General features: G+C 39.1%; 1 protein-coding gene across 1 annotated transcript in view; it reads right to left on the bottom strand.

Moving 5' to 3' along the window:
• SSBP2 (single stranded DNA binding protein 2) overlaps window positions 1-22,090 on the bottom strand; it is a 157,352-nt gene that overhangs the window by 46,782 nt on the left and 88,480 nt on the right. Inside the window, exon 7 of the mRNA XM_035896615.1 lies at window positions 16,942-17,031. Within this exon, the coding sequence (XP_035752508.1) occupies window positions 16,942-17,031 (90 nt within the window). The remainder of the gene's footprint in view (window positions 1-16,941; window positions 17,032-22,090) is intronic.

Raw genomic sequence — 22,090 nt, forward strand, 5'->3', positions numbered from 1 at the left:
AAAAAGTTATTTTTTGTATAGAATTGAAATTTTATTGAAAAGCTGAAAAAAATACTCCGCTAAGGAGAGAAAGAGGCTTGTTCTTATAAAGTTGCAATTTCACTTTTCAAAATATGACATTGTTTCTAATGCCTGACAATTAAGAGTCCATATTTTTTGGTTTGCTATGCCCCTGAGGCCAGTAGCAGCTTCAGATTTTTGAGAAGGTCTGGATCTAGGTAGATCTCAAGTCTACTTAATAAAAGACTCACAGAGTAAGTCTAGGATTCTTCTCTGAAATGATATATGTCATGAATTATTTTTTTTTTCAGGCACTGTTTCCTAAGAAGGCACTGAAGCAGACCTGAGTTTGAGAGCCAGAGCATCTATTCTTAACTGACTTGTTAGTTCATTGCACAGAATAACTAGAGGAGAATCTGATACAAACCTGTCTTACAAGAAGGTTTATATACTGTAAATATTTATGCAATGATGTATTCCCCTCAAACATATTTGTGGAAGTGTTTAAACCTTTTCCTATTCTTTAAGCAATTGAACCCAAGTGGAACTGCAATGAATGACTCCATCTAGTAAATTTCAAATAGTTGTTATGGTTCTTGATGGTCCATGGATACAGACACTGCATGGTTCTATAGGTAGGAAAATATATAAACAACTGGGAAGCACAACTGATGTTTTCATTAATGTAAGTATCAATAAATGTCCATATAGCATTGCAGAAAATGGTGAGATAGCGATGTTCAAGGACAATTCTAAATAATTTTACACTGTTGTGAACCAAGATTTAGTACTTAAGTTTACCACAAAAATTCTACCATCAAAAAGAAAAACTTAAACTTCTCCCTCTCCATCACCAATGTCATGTTTTTCCACAAGAAGTTCTATGGAGATCTATCACAACAAGAAAGAAATTTTGTGGAATGTTTTAATGAAAATAAATTAAATATGAACAGCTTTTCACTATGTTGGGAGCATGTTTTTTTCAAGGCTCACACACACCTTACTAAGCACCAGGCATTGTGAAAGACAAGAACTCAAGCAGTAAGCATGTTTTGTCACATGTTGTTTCGCTACATCCTTTGTAATTAATATTAAGAGCTGACATTTAGTCTCTGATCTAGCTTTACTTTTATTGTTAAAAGTTGCTGAAATGACCATGGCTTAGGGAGGAACCACAGCAGACTTATATTTCTTACGGCTAGTAGCCCTCTTTCGTTGACTTCTTGGGAACTTTTTCTTCCCCCTCTCTTAACGATACTGCAGCACATACACCACAAAAAATGGGCACTAAATTAAAACCAGTGATGACAGATTTTGATTTGGTCAGTGCAGCACTTGTCTTCTGAAGACAAAAAATAAATTCTTCACATGTTGAAGGCTCAGACATTTCTGCCTGCTACCTCAGCCCTGTGTCAATTCAAAATTCAGCATCTTGATAGTTGAAAACCTTTAATGGATCCCCACACTAAGTTCTCAGCCAGCCAGACACCTTATTTGTCTCATGAGTTCAGTGGGAGGGACTGGATAGGTGCCATGCCAGTGAATGCAAGGAGGTGTACCTCCTTGCTTACCCCGGTGAGAAGGGAGGGAGAGGACTGTCAGCAACGCACATAGTACAAGAGCACTTCTTCCACCTAAGGATTACTGACATGTGACTCTTCAAAAAATAGTCAGGGTAAAAATAGTAAGAAATAATTAATCTGGAAAAAAATATGCCAAAAGATAGGTAATGTGATTTAATAATGCAGCAGCTACTTTAGCTATTGGGTAGGAAGAAGACAGAGGGGCAAAAGATACTACCTCCTAAGAGCCCTCTCTGTGCAAAAGGATCTAGGATACTCTTCAAATTGTATATCTGGCATTTCAGAAACCAATCTCTGAAAGTTGATCTGACTGAGGAAGAAGGGAATTATCAGAGGGGCTCCATCCTGCAGTCATGCTGAAATGGCTCTCAAGGGTTTCCAGTCACTACTGCAGGCTTCAAGTCATAGAATCGTTTAGGTTGGAAAAGACCTGTAAGTAAGTTCATCAAGCCCAACCATTAACCTAACCCTGCCACCCCACCACTAAGCCATGTCTCTAAGCACCTCATCTGCCCAGCTTTTAAATCTCTCCAGGGATGGGGACTCGACCACTTCCCTGGGCAACCTGTCCCAATGCTTAACAACCCTTTCAGTGAAAAAATTTTTCCTGATGTCCAGCATAAACCTCCCCTGGTGCAACTTGAGGCCATTTCCCTTCATCCTATCACCCATTACCAAGGAGAAGAGACTGATCCCCACCTCACTATCCCCTCCTGTCAGGTAGTTGTAGGTCTCCCCTCAGCCTCCTCTTCTCCAGGCTGAACACCCCCAGGTCCCTCAGCCGCTCCTCGTAAGACTTGTGCTCCAGACCCCTCACCAGCTTTGTGGTTCTCCTCTGGACATGTTCCAGCAACGCAACGTCTTTCTTGTAGTGAGGGGCCCAAAACTGAACCCAGCATTCGAGGGGCGGCCTCACCAGTGCCCAGGACAGGGGCACGGTCACTGCCCTGCTCCTGCTGGCCACACTATTCCTGATACAAGCCAGGATGGTGTTGGTCGCCTTGGCCACCTGGGCACACTGCTGGCTCATATTCAGCTGGCTGTTGACCAACACCCCCAGATCCCTCTCTGCCAAGCAGCTTTCCAGACACTCTTGCCCACGCCTGTAGCATTACGTGCATGGGGTTGTTGTGACCCAAGTGCAGGACCCAGCACTCAGCCTTGTTAAACTTCATACAGTTGACCTCAGCCCATTGATCCAGCCTGTCCAGGATCCCTCCAATCCACAACAGTGACATTATGCTAATTACAAGGAGGTGTAAACAATGCTATTGCACAATACCCTATGCCACAGTTAACTTCTCAAATGGAGTTCAGGAATGGGCACATGCACTAATGTATCAAGAAAAAAGAAAAAAAAACTCACAAAAAAAATCCCAAACAAACACCCAAACGAAAAATTAATAAAAAAAGAAAAAAGAAAATAACAGGAAGAAAACAAAGTAACAGGCAAGAATGTCATATCTAAGCCACAAATGAGATGGAGATGCCACCAATGTTTGGAAACATGTCATGCAAGTTGCAGCAATAGTAGAAGAATCTGGTAAGTGTTTTTGCAGAACAGATAACTAATCACATCTGCAAACACCAGTGTATTGTAATTACAGCCTTCAGGTATAAAATTCAGTAATTTGGTATCACAAATGGCATCTTGAAGGCTGCTGTCATGGAGCTGAGATCAAAGGAGTGTAAGAAGAAACTCCTACTAAACTGGGTGAAAAAGAAGCCAGAGAGGAAAAACCTTTTGTGTAGTCACTGCAGAATATATGCAGTGTATTTATCAACTTAAAGTGAAAAAAAACCCCCACTAAAAAAATACTAAAAGAGAGACTACACAAAATAAAACTAGGATGTGAAATGTTAAACTTAGCAAGCTCCCTGCTCTTACTTATAGTACCCTATCACGTCAAATTGTTAAAAATACTTAAAAAGAGGTAAAGTTGAAGAACTTGAATGATGGTGCTGCATGTTCTAGTACTTTGTATTATCTTCCTGGTTAAGAGAGAATCCAACTGTGTATGGGGAGAGTAAAGGCTATCTTATAAACAGTGTATTTAATACAATTTTGTGAGTTGCATGTGCACATGTACATGTACAATGTAAAAATCTTGTAAAATACTATTTTTCTTAATCCCTGGCAACACAACAGGACAAGCAGATAATAAGTTTCTCAGTAGGGAAGTCTCTGAAGAAGCAACGTTGAAGCACAGTAGTCTTACTGCCCACATTTTGGTTCCAGAATTCAGGAAAAATGATTTCACAAAAAATATCCACTAGGAAGCTGATGACATAAAAGCATAGAAGCTGGCACATTTTTCTGCCAGTGGTGTAATTCTTACCCTGTCTTTTTTTAGCTGTTTGGGTGACTCTAGAATATGGCATGTTTTAGTTTTCCTGTACCTAATACTGGTGGAATAAAAGAATTTAAAAGATGGTGTTCTAGTAAGTATGACATATTTCAATCAATCTATTTTTCTTTAAATTTACTTCCCTTCCAAACGCTGGGAATATAATTCAATTGCTTCCAAACATGGGGCTTTTTCTTTGCATTGACATTTTTATCCTTTTTTACTCATACTGTTACATTTATCGACCACATTTTGTCTCACATAAATTGCAAAATTTACAAAAATCCACAGTCAAATAACTAATCCTGAATATTGCTTACATTTCATTTCCTATTGAGACTGGATTCCTAATGAGATTGAATTTATCGTAAATATCCATATCTGTTCCAATACATACATATTATCTGATAACCTGTGACTCGTTATACTGGAGAGCACAACCTCATGTAACACACACACATCCTACAGGAAAACAAGTAAATGTAGTTCAAAAAGAATTGCTGCAGTTATTGGGCATGAGCATTGCATACATCTGCTAACCATAAAAATACCATGAGCCTAAAATGCCATCGAACAAAGCTTGGGCTGAGGCAAATAAAATGGAATGAGTATTGCCTGAACAGGAGAACCCTGTCTACTCGGCATGAAAAACCCCACCTTTCTCAGTCAGGGTAGCTTAAAACAACGCTCATCTAGATTCAGATAACATCTTCCCAGCCAGGTGTGCTAAAAGGTTTTTTCAGCTTGGCAAAAAACACGTGTTTGTCTGGTCAAAGCAGGACAGAAGGTATGTTTTAAAGCACACCACCCATCTGGTTTACTACATTTAAGGATGCTGCAGAAAGCAGGGCAGTAGCTCAAGCAGTCTCATCCAGCCAAAGCACACCCTCCGGGGCTGGCCGGCTTGTAGCGGGGTGACTTGCTAAGCCAGATGGATGCATGGAAGCCCCAGGAGGGATGTGCTCGATGCACTGAGTGCTCGAGCTGTTGAAGATGTCCCCTGCCCCAGCTTGGCCCTCCTGCGGTGACCAAGATGAGTGTTCCTATGGGAGATCTCACTAAAGGGAAGGTGTTTTACATACCTCGGACACTTCAGCATAGTGCCTGCCAAGCCCCACCAGCCAGCAGCCCAGGGGGCTCACTGGTACTCCTCTGCCCCCACCTGGGGTAGCACCATAGTGCCGGGGGTGGGGGGGGGCCCAGTGATGGACGGGAGGGAGAGAGGACCCGTTTCTAACAACAGCTCTATCCAGACCTGGAAGAGGATGCCCATGCCACGCTCTTACTGCATTTTACACGACTCAGAAAAGACGATGAATGGGTTCTGCTTGCACCAGACAGTGCTCTGCAGGGCTTCCCCAAAACACCTCTGAATTCATGGTTTTAAAAGCAAAGAAAAAGAAGTGATAACTGTTTTTCAGCATCCTATTCTTTTTTTTAACCTGCATTATCAGATTTAGAACAATCTCCTTAGACTGTATGTCTCAGCACCCTGAGAGGCAGATGATGCTCCTAACTGGAGAACATCTCTTAAGGGAATAACAAGAGCACAGCACAGATTAAAAAATACAAGGTGAAACACAGTTTTAGCACTCAGTATAGAAAAGGACTGAAATGGTATTAATTGGCTTGTGCAATTCAGTCACCATAATCAGCACAAAACTCTAAACACTACTTATCACTAGAAGCTGAAAATGGAACCACAGACTTAATTTGTACACACTATGACAAACTATTTTGTATTAATCGTGCTGCCACTTTAAAGGCAGGTATTGTAAGGGAGTCCACGCTTCCAACATCAAGGTCATAAGCCAGACGGGAAATCACATAATGACCGAATCTCTCCATTTATTCATTTGAAGTTCTAAATGATAAGTGAAACAAACAAAAAAATCTTTATTCTCCTCCATTAAAAAATGAATTCCATTGCCAAATTACACATTCTGTCTCTGAAAACACAATTCATATCCATCTTTTTCAGTTTTCAAACTCTATTCCTGGTTAAAAGGACTGGCATCTCTTAACTATTTATAGTCCAAATGGTAAGAAATAAGACTGCCTGGTATTTTTATTTCATTTTCTTATTATGGTAGCAGTTCTGAAAAATGACTAGGAAGTAACATTTTAACACATCTCCTCAAGAGTCCCTACATTTTGTTAAATGGTTTAGAGGTGGTTTACAACTACCACTGGTGTGCGTGCTTCCATTCTCAATGAAATGGGGTTTCGTACTCTTGAAGAGTATCAGTGGTGAACCATAAAATATGTGTGAATTGAATTTATCCAAGTTAGTTTACAGTTCATATACATCCATTTATTTAGTTTCCTCCATGTTTTTTGTGGACATCTCCATCAGCAGCAACAGTCACCATGGTGTATAAGACACTCTTCATTAACACATTTTAATTCTAACCAGGACTAAACTAAATTAGCTCTCAAAATGACGCTCTTGTGCTGGCACAGCCTGCTGATAAGCACAAACATGAAACAGCCTCTGCAAAGCTCGGACAGGCTATCATCAGTTCTTAACAAAAAATTGTTTTCATATTCAACTGCATTTTAGTGTTAATTATACAGGCCTTCTTGTCCTCCTTCGCCCCCCAAAATCGCTACCACAGTGTTAGAGGTCTTTGTTTTATATTTTGCTAAAGTACTTCAGAGATGAAATTTGGGTTACACACTACATACCTTGTAATCTACCAGTATAAATCCAACGAGCTGTCTTCATCTACACTATTTCACATAAAATCATGTTAAGATTCTCAGCACCAAGATGAGATTTCTCTCTACGCTGGCCTTCCAGAAGGCCAGCCCTACTCTGGGCTGCATCAGGAGAAGCGTGGCCAGCATCGAGGGAAGTGATTCTGCCCCTCTGCTCCGCTCTGGTGAGACCTCACCTGGAGCCCTGCGTCCAGCTCTGGAGCCCTCAGCACAAGAAGGACATGGACCTGTTGGAGCGGGGCCAGAGGAGGGCCACAAAAATGATCCGAGGGCTGGAGCACCTCTCCTGTGAGGGCAGGCTGAGGGAGTTGGGCTTGTTCAGCCTGGAGAAGAGAAGGCTGCGGGCAGACCTGATTACGGCCTTTCAGTACCTAAAGGGGGCCTATAGGAAAGATGGGGACAATCTTTTTAGTAGGGCCAGCTGTGACAGGACAAGGGGTAATGGCTTTAAACTAAAACAGGGTAGGTTTAGGCTGGATATAAGGAAGAAATTCTTTACACTGAGGGTGGTGAAACACTGGAATGGGTTGCCCAGAAAGGTGGTGGAGGCCCTATCCCTGGGAACATTCAAGGCCAGGTTGGACGGGGCTCTGAGCAACCTGCTCCAGTTGGAGACGTCCACTACAGAGGGGTTGGACTAGATGGCCTCTAAAGGTGCCTTCCAACCCAAAACATTCTATGATTCTATGACCAAACCTGTTTCTATGAGCAAGTTCTTCCCTGCGCTTCAGACAAAGATCCCTGAAATAATAATTTACCTATTTATCATTTTCTAAGAGTGGCCTGATACTTATAAATAGCAAGAGTAAGAGGTTTTATTTAATTTAGAATATAGAGCAAAGTTAAATTTGTTTTTAAAAAAAATCGAAAGGCCTTCCACAGACCTCTGTCTTTCCGCACCCAAAATTCCAAGATTTACAACAATACTAGCATTTCAAACAAAATTAATGCTTTATCCCTGGTCAAGAAATACAGGACTCATTCCACCATCTGAAGGAACACTGCAATACATACCTTGCACACTCTGCACAGAAAAATGAAGAGACAAAGCCTCTTAAAAAAAACTCCAACGAACCCCTTTTGTCTCTAGCTAAACATTCTCTGATGTTATAAGGAGGATCTGCCTGCTCACCTGGCTACTTCTCCAGGAATCTGAGAAAGCAAGTAACACTCATTTGGATGATAAATGGTCTTTAGAATTGCACTGATATTACATCTGTCTCACTTTGTGGGAAATATCGTTCTCTCATGCTCTTGAAGACTTAGCAAGTGTGAGAGAAGTTCTGCACATGATACTTAATGGAAATTTTGAAAGAAATGCCATTTTAAAAGGGCTATTACCGACATGTATTTTAAATCAGATAAATAGTTTTGACTATCATTTTTATCAAACGCAAATACTACAGAAAACAGAATATTTCAAACCTGACTTAAGCTAAAACCAAAAGGTCAAGAGGTATCACCCCTTTAAAAAAAAATAAACTGCCGTTTTACAAGTCAGACATCATACAGACAGCTCACCAATCTTGAGAAAGCATTCCCTTAAATTTAGTAAACCTTCTGATTATGACATATGACTGATTTTTTGGAACAACTTTGACAATGACAAGCTGGAGTTTGTTATTCCTTCTGTTATATTTAATAAATATATTACTTCGAATCTTCATCCAGGGATTTTGGTTTCAAACACAAGCACGCGTGGCTCATGTGAAAAGTAGAAGTCTGACTATGACAGGAACTGAATTAACCTCAGCAGAAGGAAGCATCATATATAAATGACAGCCCTTCCCCTACTCATTTAGTACTAGCAACTATAATGCCAATTTTGGTGTATGGTCAGTACCCTTAGATTTCTGGGGTTTATCTCACAAACAGAGAACTTGAATTTGCAGGATAAGATTATAAAGTTCAGAATAGATCTCCTAGTTAAATGACTTGTGCCTGATGCTGCCTCTTCCCCTCACACCACCAGCAGCGAGTCTGTGGCTGCTCGAGATGTACATGTGGAAGGGGAGGTAGGGGAAGCGGGGGCTCCGAGCTTATTTAGCTACTCAAGCTGAGCAGTTTTAATTTGTTCTAACAGTTACGAGCAGTAAAACCATTACCACGACTGCAGGATAGAATTATCAAAGCCAGCAGATGTCAGACACCTTTATCTTTTTCAAGTTTACTTTATTCCTAGTATTTAGAGAAAACGAACAAAAGAGAAGAACAGGCACAAGCTACTTACTTACAAGTATTTCTAGATGCTAATACCCTCTCAGTCTAAAAAGTCAAAATGATTTTTAAAATTAAAATATTTTAAAATACATCATGATACTGGCAAGGACAAAAATGCAAATATCCCAACTCTGGAAAAAATCAGACATACACATTATTTTATGCACTTCAGTATTCCCAGTGGGTGTCAGTCTGCTATACTGGGGTGGATGCATTTACAAACAATGGAGATTCCAAAAATACAATAAAATTCTTCATACTAACATTAATTATATAAACCCAGGGAAAAAAAATCCCCTTTAACAACTCTTTTCAAAGCTTTTCAAGGCCTACCAAAGCTGCTAGGTATACTCAAAAGCTCTATTTGCCGCTTTGGTGACATTTCATATGCTTACAAGTTACGTTTTAACAATCCATGATGCTTTTCAGGCTTCTGGGACTTGACTGGGACTTGCTCTGCTCAGGGCACAATTCTTTAAATTTTTGATCCTTCACCTGTAATTATCTCATTTGCTCCACTGGAATTTAGGATGGGTGTGAACCTGTAGCAAATCTGGCTAATTTTGCAGTCACGCTCCAGTTAATTTTTAATGCTTTGTACATTTTAGTTTTTTTTTAAAAAAAAGTACAGGCAATGCTGCAAAACTGGGGAAAACATGAGGATCAGCAGTGACAGGTAAGTGACGAAGCACGATGCCACCATTGTTAATAAAATATGGCTGTTTGAAGATGGGGGATAAAAAATGGTAATGCCCTGGAAAACCAGGAAATTATAAAAAACATTTTTGAATTGATATAGATATATGCCATGGTCCTGCAAAAAGCAGTCTGACCAACGCCTGCATCTTCTAGCTTTAGTCCTGTAGTTTAGCAGCTGGAATTAGGAATCCTCATTCCTTGTGCAAACAACAACCCCTTGGTGGACAATTCATAGAAGCAACATGGCCACTCCAAAATGGCTTTAAAGGGACACTGGAGGGTTTCTCCCTCCTCATCTTCCTCACTGCTGGATGCTTGTTCAAATGAGTGACCTGGGAGGATGCTCTGCAAGAGTGAAGGGGCTGAGGCCGAGGATCGCGTACCCAGCAGATCCCTGGCCCATGCAATAGCTTCCAGGAGACTAATACATGTGAGCTAGATTAAAGTGAGTGCAAGGACTGAGTGAAACCACAAATGGGCTGGCTTAACCCCAGCTATTGTAGAATCAGAGAGATGTAAAGGTGCCATCTGTATTTGTTTGGGAGACTTCGACCAATGAATTTTAAAAAGAAGCAGATATTCTATATTTCCCCTTGGAAAACAGCTCAATTATCGTTTTGCTTGCTAGTTTTTCTTGGGGGTATACAGCAAAGATTTAACCGTTTTAATCAAATGCTGCATTTATTGAGTCCATAATACAAGCTCTATTTTTTTAAATGTATCATACCATGACTTTATGATAAATATTGTAAATATAAGTATAAATTTAAATAGTACATTATGAAGGTATTTTGCAGCCTTACACAGCAGCTTAGAAATCAATTTTCTTTTTATATATAAATAGTTCACTACTTCTGTTTCAAAATGCAAGTGGTGTGTGTTGTTACTGACCATTAATTCACTGACTGACTTTGCTTATTTTCACTACCTAAATTCTATTTAAGCTCATTTTTTAATTGCAAATAGTAATGCTAGGCAGGAAGAGAAATGGAAAAGTTCTTTCTGCTCTTGCTTCTTACTGTCATGAAGCTCTCCTAAAGCATTAGGAGAGGTCTACTGAGGCACAACAAGGCTCAAAAAATACTTTAGAATAATATGGTTTGAGCTAAAAAGAGAATGAATAACTGCCACTAGATGGCATGACAGACTTATATTACTTTGATGGGTTGGGTTTGGGTTTTTTTTTCCCCCCCTTTATATAAGGGGGATACATAACATTTGTATTTCAAACATGGTTTTGGCCCATTTTTCCCATGCCATTCCAAGTATACTTGATGATCACAAACTGGTGAATGAAGCAAACCACTTGACAATTGCTTTAGAATATACATGCACTATGGAAATAAGGTTTAGTGGTAAGCTCAACTAGAACAAATTTAAACACATTTTCTGAAAGAAAAGTAATGCATTCGAAAGAAAAGAGCGCTTTAGTTATATAGGAAAAGATACAGTCAGTGGTAGAATTAAACTTTTAAAAAAATTACCAAATTAAACAAGTGAACTGTCAATTACCAAACAACCTGCTTCCTCTAAATCTCAGCTGGCACTTGATGAGTTAACTATTCAGCAGGGTCTCCCAGGTGAGTTAAGTACAAACCCAAGGCTGTTACCTGCCTGAGTGCCTTTGAAAAACAGACAAGTTCCTTATACAGATGCAGACATGGCAAACTTTTGGTCAGCCATGTAATAAAAAAGGTGAAGATAACCAGGGCTTAATTAAACATGTACTTAAATGTTTCTCATAATCACAGTGCAAAAGCAAGCAACCAGGGTCAGACATTCAGCAGTGCTAGTTGTCACTAACTTGGAGCAACATGATGAATTCCACTGAATTAGAACCTAGAACTTCTGAGCAACCTGCTCTAGCTGAAGATGTCTCTGCTCCTTGCAGGGGGGCTGGACTAGGTGACCTTTAAAGGTCCCTTCCAACCCAAACCATTTTGGGATTCTATGATTCTAACTCTGCGTTTAGGTGTGTTAAAACCAGAGAAGTAATTAAAAGGCAAATAAAATCCTGTGAAATCAATACTTTTCATTCTGTTTAAAAATTCAAGATACTTCAATGAACACAAGCTCCAAAACTTCCCTCTGGCCTCTGTTTATTTGCTTACTAAAGCTGACATTGTCCACAAAGATCAAATAAATAGTTTCCAAAAATACAAATGTAATGTATCTCAAATTTTTTAGCAGATTTGAAGATCAGTGAAGAGATGGATGGAAATGGGCCAGCACTTCACTACCTCAAGAGCAGTGATTTGCACTTGAACTCAACCCTCAGGCTTTCACATGGGCATACTGGCATGTGCTGTGGAACAGAAGTGTATCCAGGCTTCAAAATTTCCATGACGGTATTTCCAAATGCTCATGTCATTCTTTTCTAAATGCATGCTGTACCATGATGTGCAAGTATAACACACATTTTTTTTCTGGTCTCATTGTCCTCAAGAAGAAGGGAGTGAGGCTAGTACTGAACACTTTGAAGACCTTGGTCTGCCTGTATCTGAGGGCTTTCTCAAGTTAACAGTTCTGTACTGCACAGAACCTGGTGAAAAATGCTGGTTGTCCTCAGGCCAGAAACTGGAAGTAAGATTAGAAATGAAAAATCTGAGAGTCTTCGAATTCTATGACCTAATCCTCTTTGATCACAAGTGGATGAATTTAACTCACTACAAATGAGTTTCTAAGAACATCTTTAAAGCTTGGCTGCTGATAGTATACGCATCCTCTAACGCCTTGACCTGAAGGTAGATCATTATTACAATCTTATTCAGTCCTCCCATTGTCCTACTATTTCAGTATCAGACAGGGCTCCAAAAAGAGGGACTACGTCACGTTGATCTCTGTGGATGGCCATACAAAGAAACTAACAACAAGAGTAACTCTGATGCTAAAAAATGGCACAGAAAAAGTCCTAAATTACTTTATTAACATAGTAGCTAGGTGCCTTCCTCACACGTTAGCTCCATGTACAGGATGTGGTCTAGAGAGGAAAACTGTCAAACTGATGATGTATTTCAAGACTCAGACTGGAGTTAGATGAGCATTTCAGAAATGTATAGATCCATCTTACCCTCATGCAATCTAGTATAGTTTTATGATTTCTGTTGCCCAAGTAATTCATAATCTTTTAAAAGGATCGTCACTTACGACATTCCATTTTAATAGGTGGAGAAACACGAAGAAAGAGAATTGAAATTACTTATCTTGCGTTACCCAGGAAGAATGTGGGTAACTTAGGGATGAACTGGGCACCGTTTTTTAGCATCCAGGCTGATTCCCAACCATTATCCTTCTCTGAGCTCCCTATTTAAGAAGGCAACTTACCAAGAAGCACTGAACCACCAGACATCACCCTCACTGAACGGCACTTAACCCATAATTTCAGCATCAGACAAAATCCACTCTAAAGCTTGTTTGGGTCCTCCTATTTGGAGTTTGTCTTATATGAGAGAACTATTGTCTTCACTCCTCCTGTCATCCCATACATTCAGTTTTGCTGCTAATGAACCAAGAGCAGATTCAGTTACTGTATAACCCAAATTTATTTCCAGAGTATCACTTACTCTATGTACTGAAAGATGATGAGGACAAAAAAAAATGTAGCTATTAAATTTAAAATTACACAACAACAGATGAAATTGAAACACACCCTAACTCCCTAACATAAACCTGTTTTCTTGACTTCAAATTTCATTTTTGACTCAGTAAACAAATGTCTTTTAAAAAAAGCCATTTAGTTGATGATAATAGTGTGCACAACTCTACCACCTTCCTTTCACTGTAACATTGCAAGGTGTTGCATTTTGGACTGTCAGCACTGTAGTGATCATCACCCATCACCTGAACTGAAGTATAAAAATACAAGTACAGAGAGATACAAGACAAATTCAGCTGCTGAATGCAGAACTCCACCTCAGTGGACCAGGCGTAAAATGCCAGTGACTGCTAATTAACATCAGGGCTAGTGGCCTACATATGAGTGAAAACCTCATATTGCGAAGAGCAGAGTTGTACCAACTACTATCTGAGAAACATGCTTCTCCTATATTTACCTACCTCCATGTGCTATATTAGTGTACTGTATTGTTTTCTTTTATGAAAGATAAATTTATTTTCTTTTCTAAAAGATAAAGGTCACAGAAATAATGATAGTGGTCAGCAGTGACAATAAAACCGGAACTCAGCTAATCTTTCTTGGTTCCCAGCACAGTGCCCACCTAGGTCGCCACCTTCCCCTGACCTGTCCAGTAAGAAGCAATTGTAGCAGCAAGAGAATCCATTTTGCTTATGTCCCAGTTAGCGGTTAGCACCGCACGCCGTAAGAGAATTGCTCTGTAAAACCAAGAGCCAGTACTGATGAGGAATGAAATGACTTTCAATCACCTAGCAATTCTGAGTTAGCCAAGCAGAGCTGGAAGGTAGTGGCTGTCAACGGCTTTGGCTTAGGCCAATCCAAGATTTCATGAAAGCAACAAAAAGGATACTTATCATTCCTTCTAGATAAATTTTAGATTGCAAAAAGTTGAAATGTTAGAATGTGCTAAGCCTTGATGAACTACAGATATAAGCACCAATCTCCCACTGTTTCTATAACCTTCTGACTCTTAAAACCAAAATTGCTCCTTTCATAATCCAAGAGTGAGTTGCAGGTCTAATTTCCAAACTCTCAGTGAATGAAGGCTGGTAGTTCATAGAAAGGCTGAAGTTTGTCAGTATTCAGATCAAGACAGATGAACATGTCTTCTGTGATTTAGTTTATTCTTGTGATCACTGGGATCAGAGGAATTGCAGAAGAGTATACAGAAACTGATTGTCTAGTTAAAGATGTACTAGAAAGAAAGCACCTATGAAGAACGTAGGAAGTTTTGATCATGAGTTTCTTGCTTGCTTGTCATTTCACCTGCTTTTCAGGACAGCAGATGATGCTCCTCACTTTTCAAGGTTCACATACATGGTTACTTCTGCCAATATATTTACTTGTCCTCAGATAAATTGACATTGGTAAGAATCAGCTCCATCTGAAAGTGTTACAACCAGATATTAACTGCCTCTTGACAACACTCACTCCAACACCACAACACGTTGTCATGGACTGTCTGTACATATTTGCTTTATACACACCTTACAGCTTCAGCACGCTGTTATGTAACTGACTGGATTTTGGCTTAGCTGCCCTTGCTGGGATTGCTCTCGACCTTATCAATGTATCTGCTATCAAACTTGCAGCTGGACTTGCTAACTAGCATGTTATTTCACTATGTATATTCTTAAGCAGATGGCTACAGCAAAAACTAATGATCTCTTGAAAAATGTTTGTTCTGTTGACAAGGCCATTCAGCTGAGGGAAGTAGATCTCTATCAGCTGAAACTGTAAGGGACTAATCTTGAGTATTGCATGTTACAGAGAGACACGATGGCACAGACCCAGCAGTTTCAAGGAGAGGTGAAGGGTGATGTCTGGAGGAGTCCAGACCAGACTGCAGACCAGCTCTTGGAACCTGCCCTGCAGAAGACTCACTGGCCATGCTGTTGAGCTGATGATAGCTCTGATTAATGTCACAAACTGTGTTACACTGAGAATGGATTTTCCTCTGTTTATTTTCAATTCCAGGCCTTGCAAAAAGAGCAGGCTGTTGGTGGGGCTTCAAGTAAGACTGAAGTCAGATACTGACAGACAAGGGAAGTTTACCCATACTTAACTTTCTATCATCTTGTCTTTCTTACATCTTTAAAGATCTAGAGAGGCTAGAAGTCTTTTCACGCTTCTAAACACAAAACTCCCACACCCTCCTCCTGCAAAACCTTTAAAATAGTTACTCTCTCCTCTATACTTCACATACTTATCCTATCTTTGCCCCTTCCCCCTCTTAATTGTCCTCAAAGACAAGAAAAGAAAAAAATTTAAACTTTAATTCCTTTGACATTACGACTGGAGTGGGTGGCTAAAAGAAGAAAAAGTGAAATATTTAAACAATATAAAATTAAAACCATATTTTAAAAAATCTATCTAACCAGCTGTTCAAAACAGTAAAAGCAGAAATAAAATAATTAATCAGTTCTGCCAACTCCTGAGGACTTTGTGACTGGCAACAGTAAGATATTTTCTACTTCACTTGCAATTAACTTTTCATTCATGTATTAAACATCATGCCTCAGTTTTTGAGTTGATGACAGAAACAACATGCTTATGCCAGGTTCAGGGTTTCTTCATGCAGGTATCAATACTGCAGATAGCAGATTTTCCCTCTGTGACTGTGGGAAAAGGAAGACCATGCAAATAATGTTGTCACTTACATACAGTATAAATAAAGACTGCTGATATCCTGCCATTTTTGTACAATCATCATTTGGGTAAAAAAATAAAAAAAAAAAAATTTCTTCTTTTTTTTTTTCCCAGATGAAGTATGCTTCTTTTGTCTCTGTATCACAGGCAAGAAGGAAAAAGACACTGGTCCCTACCTGGATTTCAGCACCTGGTTTTTACAGAACATCCTATCACAATCTTCTCCCCACATCACAAGCCTGGAAATCTGGGTTGTTTCTTTCACATCATGAGATCAAGTATGTGAAGTGGAAATCTCTGATCTTCCTAAAGAACTGTTCATGCTAGAGATGCTGCTACTTTTTGCTCCAGCTGCACAGCCACAGTTTGCCCGGGTGGAGAAGAACAACCAAGCTTTGGTGAAGAAGAGATGCAAGCTCGCTCATAGGAGCAGTCCAATCTCAGATTGCAACAGTTAGGTTGGCCTTGCACTAAAAGCTGCCATTTTTTCCATCACAGTATTCTGTACTGTTAATGTCCGAAGTGCCAGCTGGGTATTTAGTTTAATTTATGTCAAAACTTAATAGAAGCAACACACGGCCTAAATCCTTGGCTTGTTTTCTTAGGCATTGAAGTTGCAATCTTCAATGTGCAAGGAGATGCTCAGTGGGATATTCTTAATTGCCTGGTTCTAGTTCCCACTGAAATTTGAACATCTTAAAAACCTGGCCTGTGGCTTTACCACAGAGCTAAACACAACCAACTATGTTCTTTCTTTAAAGTTTTAATGCAATGAATGTGTATTATCATAAGAATTCTTTTAAAATTCTATTGAGGCATTTTCAGTCTCCACTCATAAACTGGTACCATTTTGCATGCTTGAAATTTGGAAATCAGTTGTGCTGTACTACTTCATAACTGAAATACTTGTCAGTCAGAGAGATCCCTTCCTTTACACCTATTCACTTTTGTTAAAAAATAAACTCTCAAAGTATTGCACCATATAGTGAGACATACTTTAGAACAGGACCTTTTCTACAGACTTGTAAACAGTATTATGGAGGATTTTCTATCCTAACATTCCTGTAATCACAATTTTTCTGAATACCTGAAAAAACCCCGGTGGTACAGGACCTACTGGCATGCCATCTCCTGGGGGAATGTTTCCTAGCACTGGGCTGGGAGCTGCTGCAGCACTCTGAAAAGAACAAAGGGAGAATAAACCTTTGTCATTGCATGGTAGGCATCAAACCCCCCCAAAAAACCCCAAACCAAAAAAAAAACCCCAAAACCTGACCAAAATGCAAAAATTAATTCTGTGGATATGTCATAACGTCATTGTTTCATCTGAAGGTAAATTAAAATTGTATAGTCTTTAGTCTTTGTTTATACAAGTATAATTTGTTAAAATAATAAATTCTGGTCAAGGGGAAGAATACTAGAGATTGCACGGATATACAAATATGCGTCCATTAGATAAAACTTGACTAGATTTTTTTAAAATTTTGCATCTGAGTGTGTCTATATATATACAAATGTGAACGTAACTTGTACACTTTTTCAAGTATTATGTGTATAAACATCCTTACACATGCACAAGGATATACAAATAGCATAAAGAAAGTAATTTATGCATTTTATCAGCAATTTCCAAGCACTTTAAAGATAATTGCAGCAGACTGTAATATTCTTTCAGAACTACATCAAGCTTCAAAACAGGATTCTGTTACAAACAGTATAAGAAGTAATGCTAACAATTCTGCTGGTAATGCTTATGATTTTACCAACCCCCAAAATAACCACCAAGACAAATTAGAAGAATTCAGGTTATGTTTATGGAAGGGAAAAGAAAAAGGGGATTTCTAAGGAGTGAACCAGAGGATGAAATTAGTTATCTTTGCAAATCCTTCAGTTGGAATAAGCAAGTAAAGAATATTTCTTCTGGCAATTTACAAGCAGGAGATCATCACAAAAAGGAAAGCCAAACTGTTATTGTTGTCATGTATTAGAACCTCAATTACTTTTAATTTCTAGCAGTCTTCCTTCCTGCAATATGTTTCTGTAGGGCATAAGCTGAATCACCTATAAAGGCTTACAATCTCCTGTGAAAGTACTCATGCACACACAATGCATCGAGAGCCACTTGCAGCTTACTAATGACCTGCCAATATCTGCCCTACAGAATATGAATGGCTTATGTTTATTAACTTATCACTCTATTGTACACTCACACTTGATATCCAGAAGATGCAGATCTGGAAATTGTATTTCCAGGTGTTTGGCACACTATCTAGGAAATTAAAGAATAATGCTGGAAAGATTTGAAAACTGGCACAAAGAAGGGCTGACCTTTTTAAACCAAGCAGAAAGGAAATATTCAATTAATTACCACAGGTTTTTCAATGGCTTAAGCTGTGCTTTAGAATCAAATTTCTGAACAACTAGCAGTAGCATATGTAGCATCTAAGCTGTACGTTCTTTCCAAACAGAAGTCTAGAGCGTATAATTAAAATACAAAGACTGCAGAAAGTGCTGGCTTCAGAACTGAACACAAGACTTGGATTCACTAGAAAACTCTGTACTGAAGGGTCTTACTTATGCAAGGAACTGGCCTCCACTATCAGTGTTAAAGTACTACATAATTGCAATTGACAGAAAAAGCCGGTCAGGTGAGTTGGACGCAGCAAACACTTCTGAATCATGATACCTGCTCGTGAGAGGCTACCACAAACTAACCAAACCAGCCCATAAAGCTATAGCAAGTAAAGAGGGTTCTCTGCTAGCCACTGCCATTCTCTCAGCACTGCCTGAATTTATTAAGACTGGAGTATGATGCTGCTTAGATGCACGCAAAATCATGCAACTCCCTGGAAGGTCTCAGGTAATTCTGTGTCTGTTGCAGTCTCTTGGCCTCCCAGACAGAGGGGGAAATAAGCAAGGCATATGAATGCACAGAAGTAACTCCTGCAGAACAAAAGAATTCTGTTACCCTTCCCTTTCTTTTGCATGCCTTCTATGAATGCCCACTAATTACTTTCAGATTATCTACATTTCCAAAGGAAAACAGAAGAGAAAGTTTTTGGCTTTTTTGTAAAGCAAAAAAATGACCTGTTTAAACTGAGCATCAGGTAACCACAGCAAGTAAAATCATGAATAGGTACAGTCACAGTTTGAGGAAAGTATGTTGGATCTTACTTCCATATGTACAGGTTTTCTAGATGAAGAATGACAACAGTAGCATCACTGATGAAGAAAATCAATGATGTTAAAAGCCTGAGCATCTTAAAATGTCCAAAATAGCCTGCTCTGCAGTCTCTGACTAAGAAGGAATAGCCCATTAAAGGGGCACTAATAATGATGAACCTTATTACAATATCATCCCTCCTTGCATACTAATTCCTGATTGCCCCCATGCTACCTTAGCTGTGTCCATCTTTGCCGGCCATGTAATATGCACTGTAATATGTCCAACGGACCTGATGCTACAGAATAAGCCTTTTAACAGACTATAATAAATCTCCAGGCAAACACATCTCAATAGGATGAAGTCAGATAGGCGAAATACTGCTAAGTTGCGAGATGTCAGAAAAAGAGCTAAGCAGCACCTCCTCTGATACACAACCGGTTTTCAGAAGCCTCCCACCCCAGGTTCCCTCACTCCTACTCACATAATTTAAACTAAACTATACCAGGCAGTAATGCATGTCGGAGGGCCTTAATGCACTCAATGGATCTTAGATGTTCTCCTCTACTGCGGCCTCTGCCAGGGCCCACAGGTTATGGAAGGATGCCTGAAAGACCAGGAGGGAACGACTTCTCAGGATGCAGTGCTCCTATAGAGGTGTAGGGACAGTGCTCCTACAGGGATGTAGGGATCTGCCCCCGCTGAGTTCATGCCATTTCCCACACTTGGAAAATCACTTTTTAAAAAAAAGGTGAAATACACTTAACAGTTTAAAAAATAAAGAGAGAAGGAAATAATGATTGTTCTGAAACAGGGGGAGAAAAGGATTAAAATTATATCTATTAAGATTTATGTTAGCCATTTAAACTCCTAAATTAAACTGCCTTACAAGGCTTGATAAGAAATATATCTAAAGATAACATTTTCATACTTGTCTCAACAGTGTGTTTTTAAAAAAATTTTTTTTTCCTGTATTTGAATCTGACTCAGCACTGATACCAGAGGAACCCAGCTTCATTCCTTGTTGAACCTCAGAAATCAGCACACGACTCTCCAGGAGTAGTAAAATGGGTATGGGACAATTCTTTGTCTACTGGGCTACAGGCATAGCAATGGATGACTGTAAGTCTACCTCACATATGTAATGAAACGCATTACTTTCACAGGTACTGCTGATTCCTGTGAAGGGGATATGGCTCCAAAGTAATGACTTCTTAAGAGGAATGGGCATTGTACAACTTTATTGATGAAGAACGCATATAGAAAGGAGCCAGACGAAGCCAACACATGAGACTGGAGAGCTTCTGCAGCCTCCTCAGAAAGCCTTCCGCTTGAAGACTGAAGTCCCATTCTGGAGAGCTGCCCTGAGGATGCCCAAAAGCTCTGAGCAGAGCTATCAGATGGATACTGGAGGAATAATTTGTCATGATGAAGGGGGAAGAAATGCAAGGTCTTGTGGAGGTGATTGCACAACCAGTGATCCAGACTGATTTGCTCAATCTTGTTTCTCGTGGTTTCTGGAGACAAAGGTCTCAGCTAGAAGGGAACTAGCTCTCTCCTTCAGGCTACTTACTCAAAATTAATTTTAATTTACTAATGTTGGCCATTTTTTGATTGTGGACCATGATGTTTCAGGGAGGTATTCAATGTGCTGATTCTAATTGGCCTAATTATTTGAGACTTGATTACACCATGCAGTTTACAGACACTTGTGCAAAACCGTCTCTGCTCTGTGTTTCTGAGTGCGAAGGACAGAACAATACAAAGTTGGAGTGGCCATAACAGTAGGTTAGTTTTACTGACATTTGACATACCATTTAATAATTGCAAGAATGTTGTAGTTACAGGCATTCTGCAACAGCCCAGTCTTAAGATGTTACAGAAACTTCAATTTCTATCTTTCATTATGTAATGTACTGGGGTTTTTATCTGTTTTCATGCTTGTTTGTTTGTTTGCCCTGATGGGCAATGAAGTCCCAAATCCAGAAATAACGCATTTTCAGTGGTTTAGGTATATTAAACTTTCTAGCTTGCGCTATCCAATGAGCATTTTAAGAACTTATAGCAGGCGGATCAGTAAACAAACCTGCAACTGCTGCATTGAAATATTCTTATTTATTCTATCCTGATGAATTATTCAGTTCTTCTTTCACAGTCCCACAGCAAACCATGGCTTCTTTTTGCATGCATTCCAAGTAAGTTGTTCATCATTTATACTTCCATTACTTTAACATTTTAAATATTTGCAATTTGCTTTCCCTGCTTTTCATAAAAAGATGAAATAGGAAAATGTAAATGGTCTAATCTTTTTGTACAGTATCTTACCTCCTTAAAAATGGAAAACTGTATTTGCTTTTGCAGCTAAAATACTGAATTTATGGCATCTCTTTACAATTATTAATTAAAATTGTGTACTTGAATGAAAATTATTGTGGTCATTCTTTGCCCTACCCAAGCTACTCTCAACAACATAAAAATAGATGATTATATTAAAAAATTTCAAACTGGCCATGGTTTAGCCTGGTTTTTACAATAAACAAACAACAAAGTAAATAAAAAATAAAAATAAAATAGGTTAGTTATTCCATTAGTACAGTATCTGAAATATAAAAACACAGAGAGAAGATGGCAACAGATAGGTCATTTTTTGAGGCTGTAACAAGAAGTGGTTTATGATGGAAGCTCACAGAATAATTCCATCTGCAATCAAAGAATTTTACGAAGAAAGGACTTGATTATCTATAAAAATCCTCAGCCAGCTCATTCACTAATCTGGGCATTTAATTTCAGGTATTTTGCTTAGAGTAAGACATCCTCATTTTTATCCAAAGTAAGAAGTTTATTAAATGTTACTAAATTTTTCCACAAAAACGAGATTTCTAAGTTTTTACAAGTCTACTTGATGATGAATGACGACATCTACTTGTTGATGTATGAGAGAAGTCAGACCTCACATGCAACACAGATCTATGGCCTCTCTTGACCACTCAATTCCCTCATCATCCAAGCCTCCTTGATAAATCTCTACATCAGGCCTAAATCTGCTAAATTAGCTGTACAGTCCTAGTTCCTG

Source organism: Egretta garzetta, unplaced genomic scaffold, assembly GCF_000687185.1.
Source record: "Egretta garzetta isolate BGI_Z169 unplaced genomic scaffold, ASM68718v1 scaffold136, whole genome shotgun sequence".
Taxonomy (NCBI): Eukaryota; Metazoa; Chordata; class Aves; order Pelecaniformes; family Ardeidae; genus Egretta; species Egretta garzetta.